This window comes from Letharia lupina (assembly GCF_014066315.1).
Source record: "Letharia lupina isolate WasteWater1 chromosome Unknown contig_20, whole genome shotgun sequence".
Classification (NCBI taxonomy): Eukaryota; Fungi; Ascomycota; class Lecanoromycetes; order Lecanorales; family Parmeliaceae; genus Letharia; species Letharia lupina.
The window spans coordinates 642,854-670,788 of NW_023502989.1; the positions used below are offsets into that span (position 1 = coordinate 642,854).

A 27,935-nucleotide genomic window follows, 5' to 3' on the forward strand; every position below is an offset into this window, starting at 1 on the left:
TTTTAAACCCGTATATTGAAAAAATTCAATCATCTCATGGATTGGTGAGGCGTAAAATCCAGAGGTTCTCGACCGATTGCAACCCTTCGTGCAACTCACCGCAACTCGATAGTAAGGCTGTTTAAAACAACACTTTCAGTATCGTGATCTTGATCCATAAGCAGATGGAAAAGTTTCGCATCAGAAAGTCTCATTGTAGGATCGGTGGTTGAAAAGCTATTGCGTTGTGAGGAAGGTGAGTTTCTTGCCAAGATAATCTACTCGCAAGATACCAGTTTCAGGGTACCCCGCCGGGAGGGGCCCGCTAGGGCGGCATTAATACCTACTCATGAACAGGGCTCGCGGTGTTGGCACCAGGATTTATCCCTGGTTAGTGACGACTTTTTGCCCGGGAGCTCCCGTACTTTAGTGGAGTGGCAATTAGTACCGCCCTAGTCATGGCCCAACAGCAGGGGACAGGGAGACTGTCCCTTGAAGAGTTGAGACATCAGTTCTTGATCATTAAAGTAGTCGGATTCGTCTTTAATAGAATTGATGTAAAAAACAGCAACTTTGATATATCTCTCAAAACAGTGCCTTACCAGGTACGTCTTTGCATGTACTAGTACTCGGCGACTAAGATTTCTAAGAAGTTTCTCATCGAGCAAAATCAATGAAGAAGTATGCTATAACAGTCAAGGCAACTTATAGTACTACTTTACGAGAGGATGAAGACATCTTCATCTAGATAATATGCACTTGATAGATACTCTCTACTTCTTTCTCAAGACGCATAGATTACTCTGATAACCGCAAACACTAAACCGGTCTGAGAGAATGTACAGATAGCGAAAAGATGTCCACTGTCCGCTATTCAAGATGCGAGCAATAGGTTGAGATGACGGCATTAAAAAACAATTGAACCTGTCCGGAGGGTATCCTCTTATCACATCTCTGACCGTCTTCCCGGATATTCGTATTCAGCTACTGCAATCGAGTAAAAGACCCAGCTACACTTCCATCGGACAGCTGTTTTCCACCAACGATTGAACAGCACTTTACCCGCGGGATCTCAAAGCAAGAGAAAATCCACGGAGCCCTGGGGAACGGATCGCTACGACTTTTCAGCTTTAGGGCCAAGAGTGCTGCCGATCGCAACGTTTCGGAGCAAGCGAGGCGGGGACCGAGAAAAGTGGCCGAGCCAGAGGCTTGTCTACACCGAAAACCGGTGGGGAAGACCATTGGTGGGTTCAGAAGCACAAGTGCCCCTAGATACTCATGTACAGCGTATACCCTTGAAACAGCCAAAACATCATCATCTTCTCCAGCCCACGACCAACATCTTCCCCCTTCACACTCTATCCACCCAGCTCGCATCAACCCGATCCCAACCTCAATCCCACCCACTACAACCACACCACCCACTCTTCTCCACCAACCCCCCCGTCCCATGCTCCCAACCAACAACCCAACGATGCCGCTCCCAATCAACAACCCAACGACGCCGCCCCCCCCCACCCAAACCGCAATCCTCACCCTCGCCACCGGCGCCCTCGCCATCTGCCCCACCCACCCCACCCCCCCCGCCCACCCCCACCACAACACCCTCCTCGTCCGCACCCACGCCCTGGCCCTAAACCCCTCCGACCACAAGATGCCCACCCGCCTCCGGACGCCCGGCCTCGCCGCCGGGTGCGACTTCGCCGGCACGATCGCCGCCGTGGGCTCCGACCCGGACGCGCCCGCCCGGCCCGGCTGCGCCCCCTGGGCCGTCGGCGACCGCGTCTGCGGCGCCGTGCACGGCTGCAACGTGCTGCGGCCCGGGGCGGGGGCGTTCGCGCGCTGGGTGGAGGCGGACCCGGTGGTGTTGGTGCGGATGCCGCGGGGCTGGGGCTGGGCGGAGGGGGCGGCGTTGGGGGGCAGTTGCGTGGGGGCGGTGGGGTTGGGGCTGTTTCGGGAGATGGGGCTGGAGGGGCCGAGGGAGGGGGGGCCGGGGGGAGAGGCGGCGGGGTTGGGGCGGACGGTGCTCGTGTATGGGGGAAGCACGGCGTGTGGGACGATGGCGGTGCAGTTGTTGCGGCTGTAAGTTGTTCGAGGCCGAGATGGTCTGGTCAAGGCGACCTATTCTGTTGCAAATATGCCGGGGCTGTGGGGTTTTCATTGCTGAGTCTTATTTGAGGGTTTTTTCCTGCTTTGCCTTTTCCCACCCCGGAGACGCAACTTTCTCGCCCACTCTCCTCAATATCCCCCACAACTAACACCCTCTCCCAGAGCCGGCTACATCCCCATCACCACCTGTTCCCCCCACAACAACGCCCAAGCCACCTCCTACGGCGCCGCCGCCACCTTCGACTACCGCTCGCCCACGTGCGCATCCGACATCAAAGCCCACACCCAAAACTCCCTCCGCTTCGCCCTCGACTGCATCGGCACGGCGCAGTCCACCGCGCTCTGCCACGAGGCCATCGGCCGCAGCGGGGGCCGCTACGTCGCGCTGGAGCGGTACCCGGAGTCCGCCGCCGGCCGCCGGAACGTGCGGGGCAGCTGGGTGCTCGGCCCCGTGATGTTCGGGCGGCGGATCGAGATGGAGGGGTACGGCCGGGACGCGGACGCCGGGGCTCGGGAGTTTGGGCGCGAGTGGTACGCGTGCGTGGAGCGCTTGGCGAGGGAGGGGAAGGTGAGGGTGCATCCGCCGAGGAGGCTTGGTGGCAGGGGAGGGTGGGCGCGGGCTGTGTTGGAGGGTTTGGAGATGATGAAGATGGGGAAGGTGAGTGGGGAGAAGTTGGTTGTTGAGATGGACGAGCAGGTGGACGAGCAGGTGTAGGGATGAGCGGGAGTGAAGCTGGCGTCGTTTGGGGTGGCCGGGCGTATTGGTGAATATTCTTGGACTGATTATAAAAGAGGAAAGGAAGCACAGGGTTCCCCGCGATTTCCTTGCGGACGATGGGTCCGAATATTTCTGCTCAGAAGGATAGGCTCTGAACAGACTCTCAAACAGAGGAAAGCTGCTTTTTCCATGAAAGCAGGCGGTCATCAATCGTTGTATACAAGCTTAAGCTCTCCCAGAAGCTTCTTCCCAGATCCCCACATAGTGGGTTCTTTCCAGCACAAAGACAAGAAAGCTTTATCGAGCCAGCAATATCAATGAGAGCCTCACAAAGGAAATGAGTAAGCAAGCGACATCATATCCGACACAGACACCGAGGACCCATTGAGCAACCCAGAACCCTTCCCGCACACACCTCTACGGACTCTTTTCTCTCCCGAACAAACCCCATATCTTTTCAACAAGCTCATCCAACCCACTTGGCGCCGCATCGTAGACACTGTCATCCAGCCCCATGCACGGCCCAATACTGTTGAACATTTGCTCGCACAGCTTGGCCGTCATACCCAGCTGCAACCGCCCGTGGCCAGCGAGTGAGAATCCCTCAATCACGAGACCCGGCAGCAGCTCGGGCAAGTCTTCGGGCTCCACGTCTCGGCTCAGCAGCTGGTTCAAGGCGAGGCGGGAACGGGCATGCACTTGCTTGAGGTGGAGGTAGCAGCTCAGGACCAGCAGGGCCGTGCAAGGGTCATGCTGCTTCCACTGGGAGGCTTCGGGACTGCTGCGGCTACGGCTGCACCTGCTCGCGTTTCCCGAGGTGGTTGTAGACGACACAGAACCATAGGGGCTTGCGGTGTCGCTCCCACTGCCGGGTATTTGGTGAGTACGTGCCAGGAGACCGAGCTGGCCGAGGAGCGTCGAGAATTCATCTGTCAGGGAGAGTAGCCGGCCGATCATCATTCTTGGCACCATTGCTGGTTTAGGACTGGGTGCGGATGGAGACTCAGGTGACACAGGCGTCATGACTGGAGCTGGACTCTCGCGCTGTCCCGCGTTCATCTGCGTCAGATGCTTGTACAGGGCCAGATTCAGTCTTAACAGTTTTGTGATGGTGCATAGACTTCTGTCATCCAGGTCTTCATCTGTATTTTCATCGCCCTCGGAGTTAGCGTCGGGCGGGATGAATTGGGGTGCGGCTGGACGGTTTATATTCATGGTCGGGTTGTGACAACGTGAAGGAACGAAGGTCTTATCGCTACCGAATGTGGGTATCTTGTAGGTGTTGTTGGCGTTCTGCATGAGCGACGAATGTACCAGAAAAGAATCATCATCTAGATCTTGTAGACTAACACAGAGTCAGCTTTGATCACAGAAGCTATGCGGTACGTATCTCGCACTTTTCATTCGTATGCAGCATGTCCGAGTGTGGGAATAGTTCAGATGAGAAGTGGGCGGCTTGGCCATTCAGAAGATGATCAATTGATGAACGAGCGGTCGCTCCACGGTTGGTGCCGTCGAAATCAGTCCTTGTCCCCTCCGTGAGGGTATCTTGCATGTCTATATCGTCTTGCTCCATCGCAGCACAGGATCCAGCATGTAACGACTGTGACTGCATGAACGCTGCCCATTGCGGGTCCTGAAGCGGAATATGTTCGTAACTACTTTTGGATTGGGAGTCGCTGCGATGAGTCGGGCGTGACGGCCGGCCCATGGGTCGAGGTGGTAGTATCATGCACACGACATTTGCCTTAGCACACCTTCGGCATTGTCCAACATTTTCATCCCAGATGCAGCGAAGCTTCTGGCCTCTGCATCTGTCACAGGCGACCTGTCTTCTCGCTGCGTCATTCGGGCTGCCAAAGCCATGGCCATCGACACCGCTGTTGTGATACTGCGCAAGCTGCTTGGCTTGGGACATGGTAATCAAATTCGAGGACTCCAACAAGGCCGAACTTCTTGAAATGATGAACTCGTTCAGGATGCCAGAGTAAAAGTCTAGAATGTTGCACGAGATTCAATGATCTGGCTTGTATGAGCAGCTGTGAGGTTGTGCGTACTGTGCGTCCTGGTGGGGCGTAGCCATATACGCAGCTACCGCATTAGTTGTTGACAAATGAAATACCAACCATACAACCTAAGGTAAGTCAGGAGTCTCAACCACGTTTGGAACAGTGTTTTATATGCAACGGGTCCTTTTATCGACATATTATCTTATCCATCAATCGCTGCGCTGCTTGTGCTTACAGATCTACAGCGATGCGAGTCAGACCTCCTGCTGACTATTTCGGATGTAACCTCAAATATGGATTGAGAGCGGTGTAGCCCTGGGCCTCTCCCTTCCGCACATCTCCCCAACCCGGATCTCGGAGCTCATGCATCTCACGTAGATATTTCCCTATCAATATAAGCGACCCTGGGACCCGTGAGCTTGAGTGAGCCATTCCTATTATTATACAACTAATGAGACTGTTTCTTTTTGCTCGGCAAGTGATTTTTCCAGCAAAAGGTACAAGCTTGGTGTGTTGCAGACACCTCAACCATTCATCTCGGCTTCACTGTGGGGTAGAGATTCGAGCACACCCTTTCAAATAACTTGTGTACACTTTCTTCAGTACACGTTCAGTACAATTTCCTTTCGCTTTCGGCCGAAGGCTTGTGAATTTTGCACCTTCTGTCTAGCACCGATTTGGCACTTTTCCTTTTGACTTACCCAGAGATGCGATTCGTCCGAAGATCGCGTAGATAAGCTTACAGAGGCCTGAGCAGATGTGCGAGGTTCCAAGATCGGCCGAGAGGGGTGCAATGATACTGACATCCAGCGCATCTGAGGTGAATAAATTCCGAAGGATTCCCAGCGCGGGTCCATGCGTCCGAGCTAGAGAACAGGCCTGAAAGCCAGCAGGAGATTGAGTACCATATTCGTATTCTATTCGATGAGAAGCTCAAGGAATGTTTCAGCATCCACGTATTGGCAATTCTAGAACTTCATACTGAAAGCGATTCCAGGAGAAGCTCTATCCCTCCGAGCGATGCAGGATTATGGTGGGAGACGCAAGTTGCTATCGTGGGGCTGACTAATTGGAAAGCTTGCTTTCTCAATGCTCGAGACTTGAAAACGAGAATGGGTGCTACGCTAAGAGGCTAGTGACCAATCAGATTATCGGATTTCACCATTTTCAGTCTAAAACACACCTTATTTCTTTATTTTCGATCTAAACGCGGGTGTATACGGGTATGTCTAAAAGAGGAAGCTGGAAAAGAACTTCAAAATCCTCAAATCTACCTTTTTTGATTTCTTATATTTTATCAAAAAATATGATAATAAAATAAGTACGTAGAATTATAGAATTATTTATACGCTTCCAGATAACGTAGCGTAGACGAAATTTGATAAAGTATTCGTCTATCGAGCTTGCGAGAAGAGCCTCTCCGGCAGGAGCCCTCGGAGAGCCCCCGGAGGGTCAGGGGGGTTTTAGGGGGTCTCCCCTAAGTATATCAAATAAATCACAACGTCTCTCTCGATTCTCAGGGTTAGATCCCTTAAAATCCCTTAAATCCTTCGGAGCTCTTTAAGGGCTCTTCGAGAGCTTCTGTCGAGGGGCTGTCAAAGCAAGCTCGAAATCAATCAAATATCACTAAAATAATCAAATTTCGAGCTTGCTTTGACAGCCCCTCGACAGAAGCTCTCGGAGAGCCCTTAAAGAGCCCCCGAAGGGTTTAAGGGATTTTAGGGGGTCTCCCTGAGAATTAAACAGTCAAAAACCAGTACTCGGCAAGCTTTTCACTACTGGGAAGCCCGCGCCCCAGCACATATTAATTAAGCCACTGTGGGGTCGTTTGTGGGGTCAAACGGCCCCCCATACAAAGTGCGCCAAGAAGTAAGCCAGAGCTAGTGAAGCAGATGAGACGGGTAGTAGGTACCCAAGTAGATACCTTATGCACCGATCGCCCATGCTTAGGACACTCGTAGAGCTTTTCTCTCTTGATGGCTGCAGTAGCTCCACTATTTTCTAACCAGCAAACAAATGCATGCAGGCGATGACTCGTTGAATGATGCAAGCTGGAGCTCCAGCCAATGACACCTTATCAACGGCTCCTGTGTCAGTGCCCTAGGTCCGTGCGATTGGTACGGAGAAGCGATGAGCAGCTCTTGACGCATGATCATACATAAGCTTTGGCCCACGGAATCCTGCATTCGTGGAATAATTGCGGGAGACTTCAGGTACAGGGTCCTCGGGTGTTGCTTGGCCGATACTTGCTTCTATCGTCTCGCAAGGCTATCTAAAAACGAAGCCCCTTTCGCGGGTCCTGAAGACACAGAACAACAAGAACATCTCGAGCGTCGGATCAATGTACAATCCCACTTGAGTAAACGCCCGGTATAGCGGGAACCTGAGCAGCCATCTCCTCCAACGTATCCTTCCCATGTACCCATAACAGAAGCTTCGCCCAGTGGTCGACATTGAACAACAGAGCATTTTCTTGGAAGTAAGGTGTGAGGAGTAGCTTGGCGAAGGCATTTCCGGACTGTGCGCCCACTGTCGACGATTTATGGCAAGGTTCGTGTAATCTTCTAGGTTCTTACGATAGGCAAAGAAAGCTTCGTCTCGTTTGCCCAGTTCTGTCCAGTAATCTTGTTGACGATCGCACTGGCTGTTGCCATGCGTTGCGTGCGGTCGGCACTGTCATTGTTTGTGCCAGGTGGCATCAGGATACTCTGCCGCTCCGCCAACTCAACCACGAAAGCATCTAGGAGGTTGGCTTTGAAGGCGTCGAACCGAATGCCGTGCTCTTCCGTCTGCCGGTCCTCAATAGCCTGAACAAGATGAGTAAGCTTTGAACGAAATCGTGAAGGCATACAGAAGCCATCTTACATCGAGGCGTGCTTCTAGACTGTCTCGCTGGACCTTCAGCTTTTGAAACTTCGGGGCAGCGGGTAGAGAGACTGCTATGTTGGGGCGATCGAGGGGAAGTGAATTGCTAATTCTATCGTGATTTGAGGTGATGGTGAGGTCGGTTGCATCAGATTTTGGGTCAAGGAGTAGTGTCGATTTGTTCTTCTTTTGAGAAAGGGACGTTGTGAGACTTGAAAGCGGAAGCCATGTTTTCGGTTCTCAGCCAGGACTTCGGTGAAAGATTAGCAGAGGCGGTGCCTCTGCGGGGGGGTGTGACGCTAATCTGGATGTGAGCCGTATTTTCTGGTAAAGAGGAGATGTGATGAGTTCACACCTGGGTTCTTCCCTTTGTAAGCTGCGAAGAAATCTTATGTCGGTTGTGAAGGAGGCACCGAGTCCGTGTCGTTCTTGCAAACTCTAGATTAGTATGTATGCCCTGCTTTTGAGTGTAAAAAAAGCTCTGTTCTCAGACCTCCCGGGACCGCTAAGCCCACTACTCGCATATACCCGGTAATGCCCGCTAATCTACCTGGTAATGCACGGTCTATAATCCGATAAATCCGGGGATGAGTTTCGACTTTACCAATTCAATTCCGATGTTAACGATTCTTGGAGTATGACGTATCGCAAAGCGGAGGCTGGATATAACAAGCGTTCACTTACATGCCATCTGCACCTTCCACAAGCCGGTTCATGACGTTTTGCTTCAGGGATTGATCTTTGATGCGGAGTTCTTTATTGCATTCAATTTCGGCATTGAATTGCAGCAATGGACACCTGGTCATAATTCTCTAGGACTTCGCAAATTCCCTGCTCATTCCTGCTCAGCGGAAGAGTTTTGGTGTTGCCCGCCTCACCGCTATCGTTCAAGCCGGAGAGTAGACTAGTGATAAAAGTAGTCTGGGTCCGACATTCGTCCAGAGCGTCCACGACAACCATTGCGTCATCGAAGCTCGAGGCCATCCCAACAAGTCAATCATGTAACTCTCTCAGGTCGAAGCCAACAGATGGCCGATCTGGGCGGTTGTGCTTCGCATAGAAAGCCTGAAGCTTCCCAAAGCTTTGATTATCCTGTACAGCAAGTTGACACGTGAGAGAACCAAGAGTGTTCCGAGGATCCTGCGTTGTAGGAGGTTTGTAGTCGCAGTAGAAGAAATACTCGACCTTCTCCATAGTCTCAATGCAAGAACATGTATGATTGACTTGAATGGCTGTGTCGAATGGCTTTCCCTCCAATTGAGACGCAACAAGACGAAGATTATGCAAAATCCCAGACAGGGCGCCCAATGCCAATGTCAAGGATGACACTTCGTTTGGAGCGCCTTGGACGGCTTTCACGTACTTGAAAGTCCGACTAAAGACGGCATCGGTAACTGTTATCAGACCAGCAATGCTGGCGGAGACGGAGAGGGGATCTGCCATCGCTTCTTGTTCGAGATTCGGCGATGTGGACTGATTTGTTGTAACAGGCGCTTTTGGTGAGCGTTGAAGACTAGTGGAACAATGGCTTGAAAAGAATAACCTGCTACATTCCAAGAGTGAAATATTTGATGGTAAAGTGAACACCACGAGGCCTGGGAAAACCCACCATAAGGTGGTTTGCAGGTCATGTTGCGCGGCCAATCAGTATGCAGCCAGTCCTTGTCGATTGAGTACATCGCATCACCACAGACCCTTTGGAGCAGCTAGTCAAGAAGCGCAGCCTCTGTATACTGTACGAAGATTATGTCAGGTAGGCGAAGTGCATCAGGCCGAGAGTAAGGCAACCAATGACGTCGGGGTTCTGATAGGTATGCAGGGTTCATGCAGGGAAGATCAACTGACGCAGAGCGTGCAAGGCTGCCACCACTGCGAGCGACTCGGCTGAGTATGCCTTGGCACGCAACCTCCGCCACTGATATTGCTACTTGCCCCTAGGTACCTTTCAATATGAGTCGTCTTGGTGGAGCTGTGTGGATGCCGCCGACGGAAAGGATCGGAGATCACAATCATGACGGAGGACAGGGAAAACGGTGAGTACTGAAATTCCGGATTAACCGGGCATGTCGACGAAGTCATCTTAGGGAGTTACCCATCAGGATTTGAAACCTCACTAACGACGGCAAAGGCAGAGTGACTTCCCTCGAGGTTTGACACAACAGATTCTGCCCGTTTGTAGCAGTCCCCCATTGCTCGTATCAAGATCCCGCATTCCCGACAACTACAGGGAAGAGGAGGTACTGGCGTTGTGGTTGTTATTGGGTAAGGTGACAGGGAGGACGACGAGGAAGGATGGGCATTACCATACATGAGGCTGGCTGTGTAGCATGATTCGCGTGTAAACAACACGTGAATAAGCCCCGTTGCTCACCTCTGTTCACGATTTTGCTGGCGGCGAGAGGCACCTTGCTTGATGTGATGTAGGCACGTCAGCCTTGCAGAGCGGTGACTCCAGGCAAAATGGAGTTGTGGAGCGCCGCCACCAAACCGGACTGCCAATTAGCGATTTCGAAATGGATAAGATTGCTTGGCAAAAAAAATCGCTATCAAAAATATATAAAAATTCAGAAGAAACCATGTTTTTCTTATCTAGATTGATGAATTTTTATTATTTATTAATCTTGTTTATATTAAAGTTATATCGATTTATTAATTCTATTACTTTTTTTTTTTCAGATTAATTTTAAGAGAATCTTTTTGATAACCTTGATTTTGTATAGAAGAGTACGTTCACTTCGTCACTTTACTTAATAAAAATAAAAATTCAGTTTAAAAAAACTTGACAAAAAAAGACTAATAGAACTTGTTAAATAAACTAGATTTTATATAGAAAAGACTTCTTAATAATTAATATTCATAAATTTAGATAAGAAAAACATGATTTTTTTTTGGATTTTTTGGATTTTTGGTGGCAAAGTCGGAGGCTGGGCGCGATTTTTTTTGCCAAGCAATCTTATCCATTTCGAAATCGCTAAAAGCCCTCACCCAACGAAGCTCCGCCGCCAAGACCTTTATATAAGCCAATACTACAGGCGTATATAAGCGATTCTACTCGCCAACTGCAACATTTCTTCACTCCCAGAAATGGATATTCATCATTGGAGACAGCTCTGAACTGTGTACGAGTAGAGCTGTTCTTGCGCACAAAGATCGAGCTCACCCTTCGAGATTCTCATGCGATGCTTGTCCTTCATGTTTGAACACAGGGCTGCCTCTCATGATCGCTGATAGCCATCATGTTAGGGACAGCGGCTGCAGAAGGATCCCGGGCTCAGACCCTAGCACATGTGCTCAACTTTGCGGTTGCGTCTGTGAGTACAGCGGAGTCAGCTCTTTGTGTGGGATGAAGCATTTGAGTATCACAACTCGAATGCCCTAGGGAGAAGTTGATGCGGGAAATTTGGGGATCAAGCAGGGAGATCGCTGCATGCTTCGGGGAATGGTAGTTGTTCGAGGGTCCAGATTTGAGTGCGAGGATCCCAATAGAAGATAAAAGATATGTGCGACGAATCGAAAGAAGTCAACAAAACTCCCACCTCACCGACTCCACCAATCTCTCACAAAATATCCCTTCTTTTCCCTTTCCACTTCGACCTCTATACACCACACAACGCCAACCTCCCCGTATGGCCAGCTACCTCTAACACCCCCCTGCCGTCACAGTCGTCCACCTGCACATTTCGGAGTCAGCATGACATCTTTGATGCACAAGATGCGAATTGCAAGACATATTCCGTGAGCAACATAACATAAGTTTATTGCTCCCGACTCCAGCCACAGTATCAACTTGGAAAGACCCCGTTCCGAAAAGTGCACCTACCTCACACCACCACACCCCGGACAAGCCGTCACCGTCGTCGCCGCAGCACCGGCCGGACACCCGCACGGCACCGTTGTCGTCTTGACCGTTCTGGGATCAGGACACACCTGCACGTTCTTGAAGCACTCGTGAGCTCGGACGGTCGATGTGACCGTTGGGCAGGAGTTTGCGGCGGTCGAGTTGGAGGATGTGAAGCTGGCGGAGAGGGTGCTGGGGAAGCGGACGACTTGGAGGGGCCTCAAGGCGAGCGAGGGGGAGAGGAGGCTGTGGTGGGGTGTTGGTGTGAGTGAGGGTCGGGTTTAGTGGGCTTGTGCTTGTGCTTGTGGGACAACGAGGGGGCGGGTCGAGGGAGTATCTGGTCCGCGCACTCCTTTCTTCCATGGTAGACACGAACCTCTTAAAGACACGGCTGTGGAGGGAAGATTTCGAAACACACCTCATGATTGCAGTGAGTGCGATCTGGAACGCGAACATGATGGTCAGGATCTTCCTGACAAAATGGTAAATTCAAGGTTGAAGACCAGATACCTTGTGCGCAGAAATCTTGCGAGAAGGAAGACGCCGAAAAACCGTTTCAGGAAACGTCCCATACAGAAAAAATGCGGAATCAAGCCTCTTGATCGTCATTTGGAACACTGTGCATGACCGATCGGTGGTGGGTTCCAGATCGTTAATGCGGTTTTAATTTCAGGGTGCTGACACCGGTTTCACATTTCACATTGATTGAGTCTACCGTCATCGGTCCACGCCGTACCTTCCATTCCGATCAGTACTTCGGTCGCTGTATCAAACACACCTGATAACAGAGCACAGAGAGGGCAAAAACTCGCGACCTCTGCCCCTTTTGATTGGCCGCGAGAGCCCGACTCCGACCATGCTGCGATTACTTGCTGGTAATACCTTCTTACAGAAGCCACTGACTACTCATGTCGACAAGAGTCCTTGACACGATTCTTTCCCCTTCACACGCAGAGGCGACAAGGAAAGATAGCAGGAGAAGGCCGTTTTTGAGAAAATGGTGCTTTCCTTTCGCACATACCTTAGACCATTGAGGATCCGCTATTCGAAATCGCTTCCATCTGCGCACGCTATCCCATCGTCTGGCAGGGGGTAAAATTCAGGGGTTCCGACCGAACATCAAAAGTCCCGTCTTGCAACTCACCACAACTCAATAACGAGGACCCCCATAGAAAAGTTTATAGTTTCGCATTTATTTTTCTTAAGCAGATCTTGAACTTCGCAACTGAAAATTTTACTGTAAAGGTTATCATTAGAAAGTTATTGGGCTGCGAAAGTATGGTATCTTAATATTCTGCCAAGACATTTTACCTCCAAGGCGCCAGACGATGGGATAGCCCCTCGTGGCGTGCTTCTTATGGAACTGTGAATACTCTCACCGTTGTGGATAGTGTATTGGGACGAGTATCGCGGGCGTGCCAGCCATAGTCTTCCCCAACAAATGAGCAGCAGTCTGCCCCGGATCCGCAGAAGGTCAGAACGTTGTTATCGGTCGTAGTGGAACACGGGCTGTCCGAAACGGTAGCACACCAGTCACCGTCAGTGAAAGACACGTAGAATCTAGAAAACCCCGGAATCAGCATTGATTCTGTGAGAGGGGGAGGGGGTCATAAGACAAGGCTGGGGTGTGGAAAAGAATCCAAATGAACGCTTGGCTCGAGGACCATGCCTCACGACCCGGCTTTACAAAGGACGGTGCAAATGTTGCTTCGGTCTTTTACCTACCCAAAAGGATAAGGTTCAGTTGCTTCCCCAGGGCATATCCGTACAAGTCTGCGCTGCATCACCTGAGAATCGGTAGCCTAGTTGACGTATGACTTGATCGCCGTAGCGCGGTCGAGTGAATGCGGACGTATAACAGCCGACTTTCTAAGCAGGAATAGGTGCGAGGGGAATGGCTGGAATTGGTGCGGTTTGCCCACTTGCGCACTGAACCGTCGTCGGTCCGCTGAATGTCCAGCTGGTGACATCCACATTCTCACCGTTACAGGAGCATTCAGTGTTTGTCACTATTATTGTGGAAACTGCCGGTGACTAAAAGGTCTCTATAAAAACGGTCTTGCAATACAAGGTCAATTAGTGACCAGTTTGCGTGCTCCCGAGAACACATTCGGGTCGAACAGTGGAGGATTTTGGAAGAACACTGCTATCGAGTTCATAGCAGTGGCCAATGGACCTCTCTGCGAAGAGAAGTCGGTGGGAAACCGTAGTAGGCTACCTTGGAGGTCACTGCCGCTTGAGGCAGCATAGTTTAGGCCAAATTGAGCGGACTTTGTGAGACATTGTCCGTCGTGATCACTCAGCCGCTTTTGACCAGCTCCTGTTATAAAAATGGTTAGACACCTAGTTTGCCAGAGACTGTGATATATTGAAAGCCATGTCGCCGTGCGCGTCCATGGAGCCTGGTTACCGGAGCACTGTTTACGAGGTTAGTAGAAGCGAACACTGGAATTCCTTTTCAAACAAGTGTGTGGAAGGAGTAAGGACGCCTTCTGATGCTGGCTTCCTACCTCACATGGTAATTTGTCTTACTTGGCTGTGGCGGTTGACTGCACCTGCGTTGAGGTCGAGGTCGCCGCCAATGCCGGACCGATGCAACCAAGGACGAATAGGAGAGACTCCGAGGTGTACATTTCGGAGCACTTCTGAGCCTTTTCTGATTCAGACAGCCCGGGCAATATCCGAGATCTTGGCGCAGGAGTCTTGATTCTTCGAGCCGACCTTCCGTCCCGAACCCAGTCCGTGTCTGACCACATCCGCACAAAGATGGAAAAGTGCCATTTTCCGAAGCCATCCTCTCCCCGATCCAACACATGCATAGATACCAAGCCCAAGGAAATGACAGCCCTGATTCATAGCGCAAACTTTCGTCTGCTCCATGGACAAGGAACCTCGTCCGTTTTCGGGCTGCTATTGTCAAAATGCACGGAAATCCTACCTGTCCCACAGCCGTTGGGTGAGCGAAACTCATGCAATTGGAGCGAGGGGAGTCCGATTTCATCTCAATCAGGTATTTTGATCTACGGGGGAGTAGCGAGCCAAGGTTTCGGCGACTAATAAGAGGGGATATGTAGGATCAACGGCTCAGAATCGCGTGATATCCCTTCCAAACGCCCAATTCAAAAACCTACAATACGTCACATTAGCTCATCCATTTCATGTCCCTTTCAGAGCCAACGATAGAGGGAATAGACATACCAATAGACCGGAATCAGAATCTTATTCCTCCAACTAACGCTCATCGTCAAATACGCGCCTCTCCAAATCAACCAAGCCGCCCTGCCACTGATATCCCCCAGCCACCCCTCTGTCTGGACCAAGCCCTTGCTGTTCCCCAAATAAGTCATGATCCCCAGATTCTTGAACGTGAAATGCTGGCTTTCCAAATCGCCCTTGTTCAGCCTTTTGCCCAGCCACAGCGCCTGCTGGGCTGCGGTTTGCGCCGTAGCGGGCAGCTGGGCGTCGCGGATCATGGCGTTGTCGCCGAAGGCGAAGACGTCCGTCATTGTTGCTGAGGAGGCGGGTTTCTCGTCGGAGGATGGGGAGGTTTTGGAGTGGAGTTGGACGCGGAGACGGTCGTCGACGATGATGGCGCCGGTTTTGGGGTGCTTTTCTATCATCCATTCTTTCGTGTCCAGCTCATCTGGTTGCTTGCCGTCGGTGATGGAAGCGGAGGAGGAAGGGAAGCCGTAGGTCTTGTCAAGTGCTTTTTGCACGAACGGATTCATCATGTTGCCCGTACTCCAGACGCACAGGCCGACGCCTACGTCGCCATCTTCTTCAGTGGTGAGGGTATAGCAGCCTTGGGAGTCAGCCACATCGTCCATGTTCTCATCGGAGCCGGTACGTGGAAGACCAGGGCGTAGTTCCTGCACGTGGTGTGAGGTTCTCACTTCAACGCCTTCACGGCGAAATGTTTGCATTGCGTATTTGCCGAGTTTCTCATCGAACATGCTGAGAACAGTCTTCGCGACATCGTAGACTGCGATGCGCACTTTTGGTGCCAAATCTGGGTATAGCTTGCTGAGGTCTTGATGTACCAGATCGCTGAGTTCGGCTCCAAACTCCATACCTGTGGGCCCGCCGCCTACGATTGCGAAGCGCAGAAGCTGTTCACGGAGCTTTTCACTTGTAGTTGGCAAGCTGGCAACCTCAAAGCACTCGAGTACTCGCTTTCGTATGCGCCGTGCGTCTCCAACATCTTTCATGAAGAAGGCGTTTTCTTTGACGCCCTTGGTACCAAACGTCTGGGAGTAGCAACCGACTGTAACCACTAACTTATCGTATGATACCTCCCACCTCTTGCCCTCTTTCCGCAACCCTTTCTTCTCCGATTTCACTTCCCCAGTGCTGTGATCTTCACGCCTATCCTCCGCCATCGCCTTACCCTGATGTGGGTCTACTACACTTTCTTCAACCGTAATCATCTTTCGCCCGAAATCCACATCGTCTGCCCAGCCTTGCATGAACTCAATGTTCGGTTTCCGTTTTGAGCGCACAGGCTCAAGCGCGGTTCGGAATTCGAGGGTGCCCGTTGCTGTGGAATTGAGGAGTGGAGTGAAGACGAAGTAGGAGCGGGGGGATATGACGAGGGTCTGGTATTTGGCGGAGAGACGTTGGGAGAGGACGTAGCCTATGTGCCATTTGTCAATGGAAGGATTTTTTGGGGGCCAACAGCGAGCTTACCAGCCCAGCCGGAGCCCAGGATGACGATGCGTTCGCGATCGCCTTTACTCGCGTCCAGGGCATCTAGGCCGACTGTAGCTCTATTACGACATGATTGCGAAAAGCAATGTGTCGCTGGACGCGACCTGTAAGTGATGCTATCAATCAAGGGGGTAGGAAGTCGTCGAATTGGGCGCAGGGACGCCATTGCTGTTGAAGACATGAGGTAATCGAGGGCACGGTAACGGATGGTATGAAAGCATGAGCATGAAGAAGCAAGGAAGTGACTCGGCAAAAAAGAACTTCGAAGTCAGAAGCTCCGCCTCATGAAAGTGACGCAATTTAGGGATTACCCGAAGCCGGACGATTGATAACGCAGGGGTAACCGAATGAAGGAAATACTCGGGTTTGACACGTTCTTCGCAACAGAGAGACAACAAGCTGAATGTGGAGACGTTCATAAAAGATAATCAAATTCGTACAACAGACATGATGCATCAACGCCTTGCTTACCCGCCAATACCCAAGCTCTTACTCAGCCATTCCGAAATGCGCCGTCAAACGGAACCCTCAAACCACCTCCTCAGGCCTCTCAGTATCCGCAACGACAGGAACGTTGAGTCCCCGATCAGGACTCTGCAGTACCAATTGTTCATGCCGCCTTGCTTTGAAGAAATCGCTAACCGCCCGGATGAGTATGAACCATCCCACGATCATTAATGCGTATGCTAGCCAGTCGCTGTTTGCTACACTGTTCGCACCACTCGCTGCTGCTTGCTGAGAGGATTCCGCAATAGCTGCAGCGGCCGCGGCAGCTGCACTGTCGGAGACGGCGTTAGGGTCGAAGTCGTGATTATTTGGATCCTGCGGTGCTGTGAAGGCCGGATCTTGTCCATTTGTAGGAGGAGGTACCGTAGATCTGCCACTGCGCATCATAAATCCGTATTGAACAAGTGTGATGCCCAAACCGGCCTTTGAGCCGTTCTTCGCAGCGTGCGTGGTGTGGAGCAGATAGGTCAGTAGGAAACCGACGAGGGTGAAGGATACGCTAATCATGGCATTCCATACGAAGCTGAAGAGGGAGCCGACTGGAAGACCATCGACGTAAACTTCGTCGCTTGATGCGAGGTGGCCAGGTGCCAGAATGGTGGTTTCCCAATAAGGGGGTGTAGCGTCCGCAGCAGCGGCTTCGTAGGACTAGAACAGAGTTAGCGCAGGGCCCGCCAAAGACATATCGCAACGAGAGTGCTTACCGGTGGTTGTTCCTCTAGCTTTTCGCCGCGTTCTGGCTTTGCGTTTAGATTTGCAAACACGCCGTCATTGGAGTGGGAGAAGGTAGAATAGGGTGTAGCGCCTGTATAGGGTCTGGCAGGAACATTGGATGAGACTGGATGTACCACAACTGGAAGTCTTGTGACAGCTCCTGACAAGTTTGGTCCGTTGCCATCGTGTACGGCTCGCTGCTCTAATTGGGATTGATGGGTACTGGCCCGCATGAGGCGCTGGCGATCGTCTCCTTCATTATGCCCATCGTCATCTGAATCGGATCCGTCGTCGAAAGTATCCGCCAGTGTTCTCTCGGCTTCTGTTGTTATAGGGTCTTCGGAGAGTAGGTGTCGGGATGATGGAGAGGAGGCGCGGGAGCGAAATGAAGGCGGTGGAGAAGAGGGAGTTGCCTCTGTATTAGAAGGTCTTTGAGAAGTATCTTGGCAATATTCCTCGTCGTTTGCAGACACCTGTAGTCGACGAATGTCAGCTTCCGCCTTACCAGAGACGTAAAGAGGAAGCACAGGGGCATGCGACAGCATGAGGCTCACCCTTTCGTACTTCTGTGAGCTCATTGTGAGACTCACTCCAACCTTTCTTCTACCAGTCAAAAGAAAAGCTAGAGTCGAGATGTAGGTATAGGGTACTTTAAATGGCTCAAATGGATCCAGTCGTGGTAGTATGCTGATGAAATGCTTGAGGGATTCCAGCAGGTTCGTTTGTTTAGGGGGAGGAGTCGATGGGTCATCAGCCGGCCGCCACCAGAACAAGGCTTGGCTCTTGGCAAAGACATCGAATACGATTTCGACTTCACTCTTTTTGTAGGTAGCTGTAGATACCTGTTGTATTGTTCTTAGTGACAATGGCAAAGTCTGTAAGGAAGGCAACCTTTGTTCTCTACTGTGCTTGTCTTCACTAACAACATTGCCCTACAGATTGTATACAAACACTATCAACGCATCCTCACCCAATGGCCCGTCGACCTCCTTCGCCCGGAAGTCTCATTCCAGAAAGCCATACAGCGCCGGATAGATACACGGCTCAAGCCTTCGACAACGGCTCCTGAAGATAACGTTGTGTTCAATCAAGCTCAAGCGACGGTACCGACAAAGGTAGCGTTTGATGAGAAGGGCGAGCTGGAGCAGGTCAATGTGCTTTATTCGTTCCTGGAAAACCGGTATACAAAGACGGTACGAATTCGCTGCATACTTGGAGGGGGGACAATGGATGTAGCAATGACTGACGAGTATCGGAATCAGTACCCATTGTCTGAGAAGATGATGAGACCGGCTTCGAATCCAAACTACTACGATGGCCTGTTGAAGGAGCTTAATGAGGCGCCAACGCGGTCTTGGTTTCAGAGCATGGTCATCAGGTGGAAGGGGTCCCTTCGCTTTTCGTGAGATGCCGGACGTGTACAGACCTGTATAGCATGCGTCGCAGGGAGCGTTTTGGCGTTGCTGGGGGGGTTGACCAAATGTGCTCGTAACGACTATGCATAGCGATGGCGATGGCTAACTTGGCAAAGAGTACGGTGCTGGATATTTCGAGTCTTGAAACAGAAATCACACTTGGTGGACCGTCTTCATAAAATGTATATCCAGTTGATGCATGTTGCAGTACAGTTACGTACAGATCCTTCCCTTACTGTCTCCTCAGCATGGGAGCTAGTCTTCGGCAATTTGCTTAGCGATATCTTTGGACCATGAACCCATTTTGAATATCTGCTTAAGATCCTGCCTACTTATTTCATTTCATTGCTCATACAGAAAGGAAAATGATTCAAAATCTTTGACTCCAACTCGAAAGAGACCAGAAACTCTCAACCCTGGAGACACCGGTACCGAAAGGGAAATGGTCTGAAGTCCCTGACTTCGACTCGAATAGAACTAGCCCAGCTCAATCCTGGAGACGCGGGATGGCACCGCCAGCAAGACTCCCTCAAACCTTAAGCCCCAGCCAGTGGCATACTACGTACACTCGGAATCGTCCAGCTGCATGTAGTAAATTTTCGCATTATCCCAACCACCCGGTGCGAGGTTGATATCGAAGTGTCCCTGAACCTGCCCAGTTACGTTGATCATCGCACAATCGGGACAATGGTTCGTAATCAAAATTTTAATCTGCGATGGCCCATCTTGCTCTTCATTGCCGCTGTATATGCTGCACCAAACATCGTCAGCACGGCACAAAAGGATGGAATCGTAGGCAGATATACCCAGTCGGGCAAGCAGGACCGTTTGGATCGCAGTACGGTGTCCCGGAATTAATGATGCTATAGCACGTCCCGCAGACAGTGCAGTCGTCGGGCCCAAGTCCTACCATCGCCGCTGCGTAGACGCCGTACGGCAGCTGATCCGGGCCAGAGGTGGTGGGGAAGAGAGGTGTTGGGGCGCTGCAGACGCCGCCGTTGATTGTGCAGGCGCTTTGTTGGCCGTAGGGTTCCCAGTCTTGCTGTACATGGAGATAAAGGTGAGCTTGGTTTCAGGAAGCAGGGTCTAGGCCGAGCGTGGCGTGGTGTGTAAAGGGGGGCAGTGGGGGTCGGAGGACAAGGACTCACAGTCGAGTAGCCAGGTTGATAACCATCTGGTTGTGTAGTTGGGGTAATTTGTTGGGCGATTGGATTGGCCATCGTCAAGGTTTTGAGACCACCGAGGGTCAGAGTGGTGAAAAGGGCAAGGCTGGACATGGTGAGTTGTCGAAAGCTGAATTAGTAACAAGCGAGGTGAACCCAGGTCCTGCCTGTGAACGTTGATGTATGAATCGATAGGAATCGGAAGGATAGAGATCCAAAAATCCGAGGAATTGCTTGTACTTATATTTCACACTGACGGGATGTAATGTACCATTCGAGTTTCCCTACAGAAGACCCCGAGCCTGATTTCTGTGACCCGTACCATTGTGTTTTGCAAAGAGGTTACAGAACCTCTATGCCGTGCCTTCACGTCTTCGGAGAACCTCTTGGCCGTTCTTCGCTACGCGTCTCCAATCGAAGCCCACTGACATGGTAGACACTCTCGTCGAAACCGTTGTCATCGTCGATGAGAACGTAGAAACAATTTCAGCCCGACCTAACGGCAGACATCTAATCGGGCCAGGCGGGACCACATCCCGTATGCGAGTATCATACTCGATCAAGGAGTGTTTCAATCGATGTAACCATTACGGCGGGGTCACGTTACTCCCCCAATTCCACTAGGCTATAGATATGCGCATTGTGAGTGGCCGTGGAGAAATGATCTGAATCATCGGGTTCGCGACATTGCCATTTGGCAAATGTTCTATTGGTAGATGAACAAGTCTACCTTCAAGCCTATACCTACAAGTAGCACAGAAGCACATGCAAAAACTTCAACTCAGAACACGGGGCCCGGCATAGTGGTCGGGATACTAGATTCTTGGATGTGGGGTTGCATAAGGAATGTCTTCGAAACTCGAAAGTACGTTTGAGATCTCGGGAAGGATCTTTGAGATGTGTGAAAAGCCTTGGACGGACAGACGCGCGACTCGCGATGGGTGCTTCCGCACGTGGTACTAGTGAAACTGGTAGGTAAAGACAGATGTTGCCACCATAGGCCATGTGAGACAAAAGCGCGACTTGTGATTGGCTGCCCCCGCACGCGATCGCAGAAGACATAAGTAAGTCCAGACGTATATGATACCATCGCGCAAAGCATGATTGGAAATTGAGATGCAAAATGTGGCGGTCGCAGCAGCGAAAGCCGCATTGGCGCCAGATCGAACGGAGCGGATAGGTAGTTCTGTCCATGAGAGGTGGCGCTTAAAGACTTGACTTTCTACCTCGAGTTTCGCCTCCCTGGCATGAGACACTCCGCAAATGTCCGGAGTCTTGATTGATGATAGTCCCCAAGTCCAATCCTAGTCTCGTCGGCCGGAGTCGTCAGGGCGGGCAGAGTTTGGCCGTCTGGTCCGGAGACTTTCTGGTGACTGACTGTTTGAGTGTTTGCGTAGCAGTTGGAGCCTTCTCAAACGGACCATGCTGCAGTCGGTGATGATGCGCATGGGTCGAGTATTCCCGCACTGCATGGTTTGGTCTTATACTCTTCATGTTTGATGGACGTGCAGATATTGGGTCCCGGCAGGCCCAGGAGAAAACTTCGGTCTTGGACCATTTGGGAACTCTTGACGATTGGATCCTATAACAAATTGGCTCTGCGCTGAGCAAACTGCCCGGTTCGCTTTGCCCGAATGAGTAGAGGAGGAAATCCAGAGATCTGTATATTATTTCACGCAGGTGGAATGCGATGGTGCCTAGAGAAATACTCCTTCTCATCTAGCGCTGACTCGGACTACGAAAGCAGGAGCTGTTCGAGAGGGCGAATCTGCACACACGGAAGTACAGAGTAAATCAACAGGGTTGGAAGAAGGATGGCACGAGGGATAGAGGTGCAGCCAAACGTTACTTAGATCCCATTGCCATAGGAAAGATACCCTTGAGGAGAAAGATGCCTTCGGAGTATGTAGTGGTAAAATTTTGATCCTGGTTGCCTCGTGCCCTGTCCAGCTGTTGACCAAGAGACATTCAAGAGAGAATTGCCAACATCTGATTGCAATCATGTTTACTATTGAGAAGGTGCAAGCCTCATCGACAGACCTACTATTGTCCGATCTACTCTACGGCCGTCCGTTGATATGGCCCCCAAACTGGGCAGTAGTATGCTCTTGCGAGGCGGCGGCATATGGCGAATGTCTAGAGTAGTGCCAGTGGGGAATTATTGATTTCCATGCAGCATCTGGTCTCTCTCTCCGGCGTCTCCCGTGCTCTAGCCGAGAAATGGGAGCGTCGGAGGGATAGCATCTTGAACCTTCCTTTCCCATACTTTATGATTGCAAGAGGTCAAAGGGTCCAAGGTTCTCAGTTGGCATGGCGGTGAAGGGTGGAGAAAAGTTGGCATTTGGCAAATCATCTATTTCATCTGATCCTGAGCGCTTATCATTATCATTATCATGCAACGTGATGGGATAGGTAGTTAGGTATCTTTTCTATTCCATCGTCGATTCATACTTATAGTCCCAAAGGAACTTGCCATACTCCATACTACGGGATACAGATGGCAAGGTTTGAGGATATTAAACGAGAATCGTCGAACAATCGTCGATGCGGCTCGCTGACTCAGCGTGTTTGATTGGTCCGATCTCCATGCTAGTGCCACCCTTCTTTAACCTCTGGAAGAAAAGTTCCTCAAGATCGAATATCATCGACTTACATCTGGCCCTGGCCCAATGAGAAAAATACTTTAAAATCTTCGATCCAGTGATCCACCATGCCTCGTTCCGCTGGATGCATGCCTTCCGAAGGAGCATCCTCCGCCTCGATCCTCTCATTATTTATCATTATTCCTCAAGAGCAGCGCGCAAACATGTTCCTTCCAACCATCTCCTGCCCTCCCTACCCTTCTGGCAACTTTGCATCATCCTCATCTCCAGCAACGAACCCACCCCACAACTTACCCTGGTCTACCCCTCCAGAGCCTACATATACTGCATCAACAGCCAGCCATATCCCATCTCCATGACCTGCGAGACACCTTCCCTCCTCGAATTCTTTCCCATCTCTTCGCTACTAATTCGACCCGATCACGCTGGTAAAATGGGTCGACTTCCAGAAGATCGAGCAATCAGACTCTGATCGCTCCGCAAGACACGTCAGGGAGTGCAACAAGGCAAAGTGGGAGTCTGCTTGGCTCCAGTCATTTACCATATTAGGCTAGGATAGCGCGCTGAGTTCCCCACAACTCCAAATGCTGTCCCGGCACCCCAAATCGTCAATTCGTCAGATCTCCGATTCCTCGGACCCACGCCCGTCGAAGAGAGCGAAGACCGCAGCAGTGGGGAAGTATGAGGCAACAGGCGGTCGTGCCAAAGCAGAGAGATGGTTCAACGACACCAACAACAATGCTTCCGGCACGAAGGATGTCCCATACCTCGATAGTGAGTCTCACTTGCGCATCTTAATGTCTAGGCACCTTGCTCACCTGTTGTTAGACGATCCGCCTTTCTATCTCAACGAAAGGACGTACTCCGCTGGGAACAGTGCCTGTGCTGTACACTCTGATGGATCCTCGTTCAACCCTTCCAACCCCGGCCAACCCACTGCTCCGACAAGGTCTCTGCTCGCCCAGATGGAGGCGAAGGAAAGCAATAGTGAGGACTTTCGTGGTGTGATCGACGACCTGACAATACAAAACAAAAGGCTCAGAAAGAAGCTAAAGCAATACGAAAGACTCCATTGTTCTCATCTGCAGGAGGAAAAATTATTTGAGGTCAGAATACATGGACTGGCCGCCCATCGCAAACGCGAGTTGGAGGAGATTCTGCGGAGCTTCGCCTCCAGTAGTGAAGAGTCGCCCGAAACGTCCCTCTTCAAACCTGGGAGCTTCAAAACCACTGCTGTAGCTTTGAAAAATCACATACCATCGTCCTCTTCAACTTCTTATTCCAAAGGCTCTAAACCCGTGGATTCCGCGTATGCTTCCATGTCAGGCCAGACAGGAGCCTCGCAAAAGCAGTCGCACGACCATGCCCAGAAAGACAGGCAGGCTCAGTGCCATTCACGACAGCATGATGTGCAATCTTACCTTCATCACATACCAGAAACAGTAGTGCCAAAGCATTCGCTCCCGTTGTCTGAGAGGGCTAAAAGTAGATTAGTGGTTAGAAGGCTCGAACAGATTTTTACCGGCAATAGGGCAGCAGGCCGACACGTTCAGTCTCATCAGCCGCAGGCAGTGTTGCAATCAGCTGCGCAAGCGGATAGACTCCCACTTGAAAATTGCGGCCGCAAGTTTCAACCGATCCGAGGAGGCGTGCGAGAGGCTTGTATCCTGCCTAACAGCGCGGAGTTGAAAGTGGATTCCCTCAGCGAGGCCAACTTGGCTGCTCAACAATCACAACAGACTGTCGAGAGCCGCGGCCGAAACCCGCTGACAGAAGGCATGCGAGAGGCTCGCATTCTTCTGCGCTGTGCGGGATCACAGATCGACTCTTCAAGCGAAACAAACCCGACCGGTCAACAATCACGTCAAAGCACTGATGGCGAGGACTCCAGGTCCCGAGATCCGCGGGCGAGTCGTGGTTTCGCGCCGGATCAACGACCTACACGCCCACTCGACTTGGACATACGTCGCGCGCAAGTGCCATCAGACAATATCGAGTACATTCGGCACTTGGGTCTTGCATCACCAACAGCGACTTTAGATGCCAAACCAGATTCGGATGACGGATGGGTATTCCTCAATCTGCTCACAAGCATGGCACAGTTGCATACGCTAAATGTGACTCCGGAGTTCATCAGAAATGCTGTCGCCAATGTCAGCTCCAAGTTTGAGCTCTCCACGGACGGTACGAAGGTCAGATGGCAAGGTGGAACCGATGGGACCAAATTGAGTTCCGACAGCGATGAAAGTGACGACACAGGAAATTGGAAATCCACAGACACTAGCGTGTCAGTCAGCAAACAAGGATCATTGGCAGGCATACCAAGCAGAGCGGGCCTCGAGGACTTTCAAGATCAAAAGAGTGCTCTTCACCTTCCCACCATTGGTTTGTCTGCAACTCCAGAGGTCGGAGCGAAACGACGACCCGTGTACTTGGAACAGCCCAACGATATGGACAAGTTCCACTACAAACCACTCTTCTTTCACGGTGCAACCTCTGAAGATGACGATGACTCAGCTCACGTAACTAACTCAGTCTCATCGTTTGATCCCATGGAAAATGCCACCGGACTCAATTCTGGCTCTCACGGCGTCCGTGAATCAGAAGTGAAGCTGCGCAAGCAGAATCGGGAGAATGGGCCTATCATATTTTACAACAAGGCCAGATTCTGCACAGACCTAAGTGGGGGATCAAATGCTGCAATGCATAATGGGGCTGCTTATTGCCGTTATACGCAAGAGCCGATTGGTTGTCTTCAACAAGCGGACGATGAGGAATTGGATGAGAGCGAGAGCGACTATGTTCCAGATGGAGACGGTGCCCCAGAGTCAATGGACTTAGGTATCGGCAGCACAGTCGCAACGCGTTCCGCCTTAGACCTCGAAGATCTGAGGTCTTCGATCTCAGACCTCTCAACCATGTCACCGATTCCCATGGAGGCTTCAGGACTTGGTTTTATACAGCCGGAGGATAACTTCATGATTAAAGTACAAGTGCGTCACGGAGGGGTGAAGAGGCGAGGCTCACGCGCGCAATCACCATTCTCCAGTTCACGTGGCCAGATTCGACGTCTGCTTCACAGCATGCCACGAGGATCCACTAACACTTTTGGTGAAGCCAAGGATATCCCGCGCAGTCAAACCAATCGTGGCCCCATCAAGAGTGAAATCGTCTCAACTGTCAAGACAAATATGCCACCTTCGTCAGTGCCTCCGCCCTCATACCTCTGTCCTCCAGTCTCTTCATCAGAATCTGGCGATGGTGACGACGAAGATGAAGACGAAGACGAAGACCTCTGTGTCGACTACTACAGCGCGAAGCTTCAAGCTTCAGCAAAGTCTTCAGTAGAGGATCTTGTCGATCCAAGGCCTGCGAACTTCTTCCTCGGGTCTTTATCAGACGAAAGTAAAAGATCACCCTACGTCTCCACCTCGTCTGGCTCTGACGATGATTCTTCCATCGATTTTCTCGCTAACGCCCGAGTACTCGACCCTGACACTATCGCTGCTCAAGAGAGGGAGTTCGAAATAAATTCATTCCAACAGCCGGTTCGTGCTGGTAGCCAGGCTGCCGCAGTAAGTCAGCCTCCAAGCTCTGACTTGGAGCGGGTCGGGACTGCTAAGACAGAAAGCGACGTGGATAGCATGAGTGTCGATGGAGACGTAGAAGACGATTGAGTTTGGATCAGCCAAATCATTATCGCTAAATCGCGAACACTCGATCAACAAGTCCCTCACTCGCAGTGTGCCCCTGGAAATGAGCTTTCAGCTCGCCAATGACCAACATCGTCACGCCATCTGTCCTCACCACGCCCTGGCGCACAACAACGACAGTACCATTAAATATGCTCACCTCTTGCGCATACTCATGAAAGGGGGCCTGTGCATCAGCCACTTTGGCGTTGCTATAGCCGTCACCAACGAGCAAAGCCTGCAATGAATAAGGTTGCATTGTGAGGATGCCGTTCATGGGGAAGCCATAGGCGGCGAGGACATTGCCAATGATCTTAGCGATATCTCTGTCTTTGCCGCCGAGACAAGGATGGGTATTGGAAGCGGGGTTGACGTGGGTGAGGGGTTGATTGATTTCCGCGCGATGTCTTGATCCACAGTAACGAGATGGCAACGCAGGGAGGAGGCTTCCGCCTGATTGAATGAGCAATTGTGAAAAGCAGCGAATCTGTACCTGCATCTTCAGTATCGGGGTAATCATGTCTCCGATCCGGATCGTCCGTCAATGCTTTTTACTTTATCTCTTGGCAACGGTCTCGGCGCCCTTGGCGTGACGAGTGCCAAGCGTGACCCCTCCAAGTGGAAGGCGCAAAGCAAGAATATAAACATCGAGACAATCCCACCCTCCACTTCTATTTCCTTCTTCATCCTCCATCTTCAATCCCTCACCTAACACTCTTACCGTCTCATCTCCATCTCCATATCCACACCCACACCCACACCCTTATCCTTCCACCCACCCAACACCAACACCAGCAACCATGAACGCAGGACAAGGTCAACAACAGGGCGGTAACGCCGCCGGCGGGCAGGAGGATTACCTCGACAAGGGTCCGTCTCACTTCCCTAGCCCCTTTTCCCTCGCTCTCATTCCCTAGCCCCCTTTTCCCTCGCGTGCCCTCATCCTCCATCGTCCCTCGCGTGCCCTCATTCATCCTCCACCGTCCCTCGCGTGCCCTCATTCATCCTCCACCGTCCCACCGTGATGAAACCTCACCGCTGACGAGCTCCAGGCCTCGACGCGGCGGAGAAGAAATTCGGCCAGGGCAAGGTCGATCCGCAGAAGGAGCGCGGGGTGAATGAGAAGGTGACGGATAAGGCCAGGGGGATGTTTGAGAAGGCTACGGGGTGGGTTGTGTTTTTTTTTGGTTTTGGTTTTTGTGTTTGGTTTTGTTGTTTTGTTTTTTCTTGTTTTCCATTGTTCGATATACATGCTCCTGTTGCTTGTCGGTGGGGAGGTGGAAGATGTGGGGATGCTGATTGGCTTTGGTCACTTAGGAAACATGTGCCGGATAAGTTCTCGAACTAGGGGATGGATGGCACGGTGGATCGGGAGGTCTGGCTGGTGGGGAGGGAAGACTTGGATGGAGGGATGGGGTGCTTGCGGGAAGAGCTTGGGCGGATGACAGTACCACATAGAAATTAAGCGCTTCTGAGCTCCCGTTTTCACGCATTGCATGCATGAATGATGTCTATTTGCTACGACGATTCGATTCGATTCGATTCGCTTGCGTCTTTCTAACTTTACGGACCAGCAATGCCCCCGAGTGAACGCCACCACATGCATTTCCCCCAAG

The 27,935-nt window shown here is 51.3% G+C and overlaps 11 protein-coding genes across 11 annotated transcripts; 4 read left to right on the top strand and 7 right to left on the bottom strand.

Annotated features, from left to right (window-relative positions):
* Nucleotides 1-1,453: 1,453 nt before the first annotated feature.
* Nucleotides 1,454-2,803, top strand: HO133_005033 (uncharacterized protein; the record flags this gene model as incomplete). Its single annotated transcript, XM_037295945.1, has 2 exons — nt 1,454-2,061; nt 2,251-2,803. The coding sequence occupies 2 exons, from the start codon at nt 1,454-1,456 to the stop codon at nt 2,801-2,803; spliced, it is 1,161 nt and encodes a 386-aa protein (XP_037148643.1).
* Nucleotides 2,804-3,223: 420 nt separating this feature from the next.
* Nucleotides 3,224-4,724, bottom strand: HO133_005034 (uncharacterized protein; the record flags this gene model as incomplete). The annotated part of the gene is made up of 2 exons (XM_037295946.1): nt 3,224-4,151; nt 4,204-4,724. The coding sequence occupies 2 exons, from the start codon at nt 4,722-4,724 to the stop codon at nt 3,224-3,226; spliced, it is 1,449 nt and encodes a 482-aa protein (XP_037148644.1).
* A 2,429-nt stretch (nt 4,725-7,153) lies between these two features.
* Nucleotides 7,154-8,486, bottom strand: HO133_005035 (uncharacterized protein; the record flags this gene model as incomplete). Its single annotated transcript, XM_037295947.1, has 4 exons — nt 7,154-7,333; nt 7,392-7,622; nt 7,681-7,891; nt 8,365-8,486. 4 exons carry the CDS (start codon nt 8,484-8,486, stop codon nt 7,154-7,156), a joined length of 744 nt encoding a protein of 247 aa, XP_037148645.1.
* A 187-nt stretch (nt 8,487-8,673) lies between these two features.
* On the bottom strand, nt 8,674-9,311 carry HO133_005036 (uncharacterized protein; the record flags this gene model as incomplete). Its single annotated transcript, XM_037295948.1, has 2 exons — nt 8,674-9,173; nt 9,290-9,311. The coding sequence occupies 2 exons, from the start codon at nt 9,309-9,311 to the stop codon at nt 8,674-8,676; spliced, it is 522 nt and encodes a 173-aa protein (XP_037148646.1).
* A 5,291-nt stretch (nt 9,312-14,602) lies between these two features.
* On the bottom strand, nt 14,603-16,391 carry HO133_005037 (uncharacterized protein; the record flags this gene model as incomplete). The annotated part of the gene is made up of 3 exons (XM_037295949.1): nt 14,603-14,645; nt 14,717-16,151; nt 16,205-16,391. 3 exons carry the CDS (start codon nt 16,389-16,391, stop codon nt 14,603-14,605), a joined length of 1,665 nt encoding a protein of 554 aa, XP_037148647.1.
* Nucleotides 16,392-16,753: 362 nt separating this feature from the next.
* HO133_005038 (uncharacterized protein) lies at nt 16,754-18,024 on the bottom strand (the record flags this gene model as incomplete). Its single annotated transcript, XM_037295950.1, has 3 exons — nt 16,754-17,380; nt 17,437-17,919; nt 18,001-18,024. The coding sequence occupies 3 exons, from the start codon at nt 18,022-18,024 to the stop codon at nt 16,754-16,756; spliced, it is 1,134 nt and encodes a 377-aa protein (XP_037148648.1).
* Nucleotides 18,025-18,141: 117 nt separating this feature from the next.
* On the top strand, nt 18,142-18,852 carry HO133_005039 (uncharacterized protein; the record flags this gene model as incomplete). The annotated part of the gene is made up of 3 exons (XM_037295951.1): nt 18,142-18,270; nt 18,385-18,639; nt 18,709-18,852. The coding sequence occupies 3 exons, from the start codon at nt 18,142-18,144 to the stop codon at nt 18,850-18,852; spliced, it is 528 nt and encodes a 175-aa protein (XP_037148649.1).
* Nucleotides 18,853-19,419: 567 nt separating this feature from the next.
* HO133_005040 (uncharacterized protein) lies at nt 19,420-20,138 on the bottom strand (the record flags this gene model as incomplete). Its single annotated transcript, XM_037295952.1, has 3 exons — nt 19,420-19,612; nt 19,668-19,903; nt 20,010-20,138. 3 exons carry the CDS (start codon nt 20,136-20,138, stop codon nt 19,420-19,422), a joined length of 558 nt encoding a protein of 185 aa, XP_037148650.1.
* A 3,073-nt stretch (nt 20,139-23,211) lies between these two features.
* On the top strand, nt 23,212-26,304 carry HO133_005041 (uncharacterized protein; the record flags this gene model as incomplete). Its single annotated transcript, XM_037295953.1, has 2 exons — nt 23,212-23,401; nt 23,456-26,304. The coding sequence occupies 2 exons, from the start codon at nt 23,212-23,214 to the stop codon at nt 26,302-26,304; spliced, it is 3,039 nt and encodes a 1,012-aa protein (XP_037148651.1).
* Nucleotides 26,305-26,329: 25 nt separating this feature from the next.
* On the bottom strand, nt 26,330-26,839 carry HO133_005042 (uncharacterized protein; the record flags this gene model as incomplete). Its single annotated transcript, XM_037295954.1, has 1 exon — nt 26,330-26,839. One exon carries the CDS (start codon nt 26,837-26,839, stop codon nt 26,330-26,332), a length of 510 nt encoding a protein of 169 aa, XP_037148652.1.
* A 280-nt stretch (nt 26,840-27,119) lies between these two features.
* HO133_005043 (uncharacterized protein) lies at nt 27,120-27,667 on the top strand (the record flags this gene model as incomplete). The annotated part of the gene is made up of 3 exons (XM_037295955.1): nt 27,120-27,189; nt 27,372-27,486; nt 27,637-27,667. The coding sequence occupies 3 exons, from the start codon at nt 27,120-27,122 to the stop codon at nt 27,665-27,667; spliced, it is 216 nt and encodes a 71-aa protein (XP_037148653.1).
* Nucleotides 27,668-27,935: the final 268 nt, after the last annotated feature.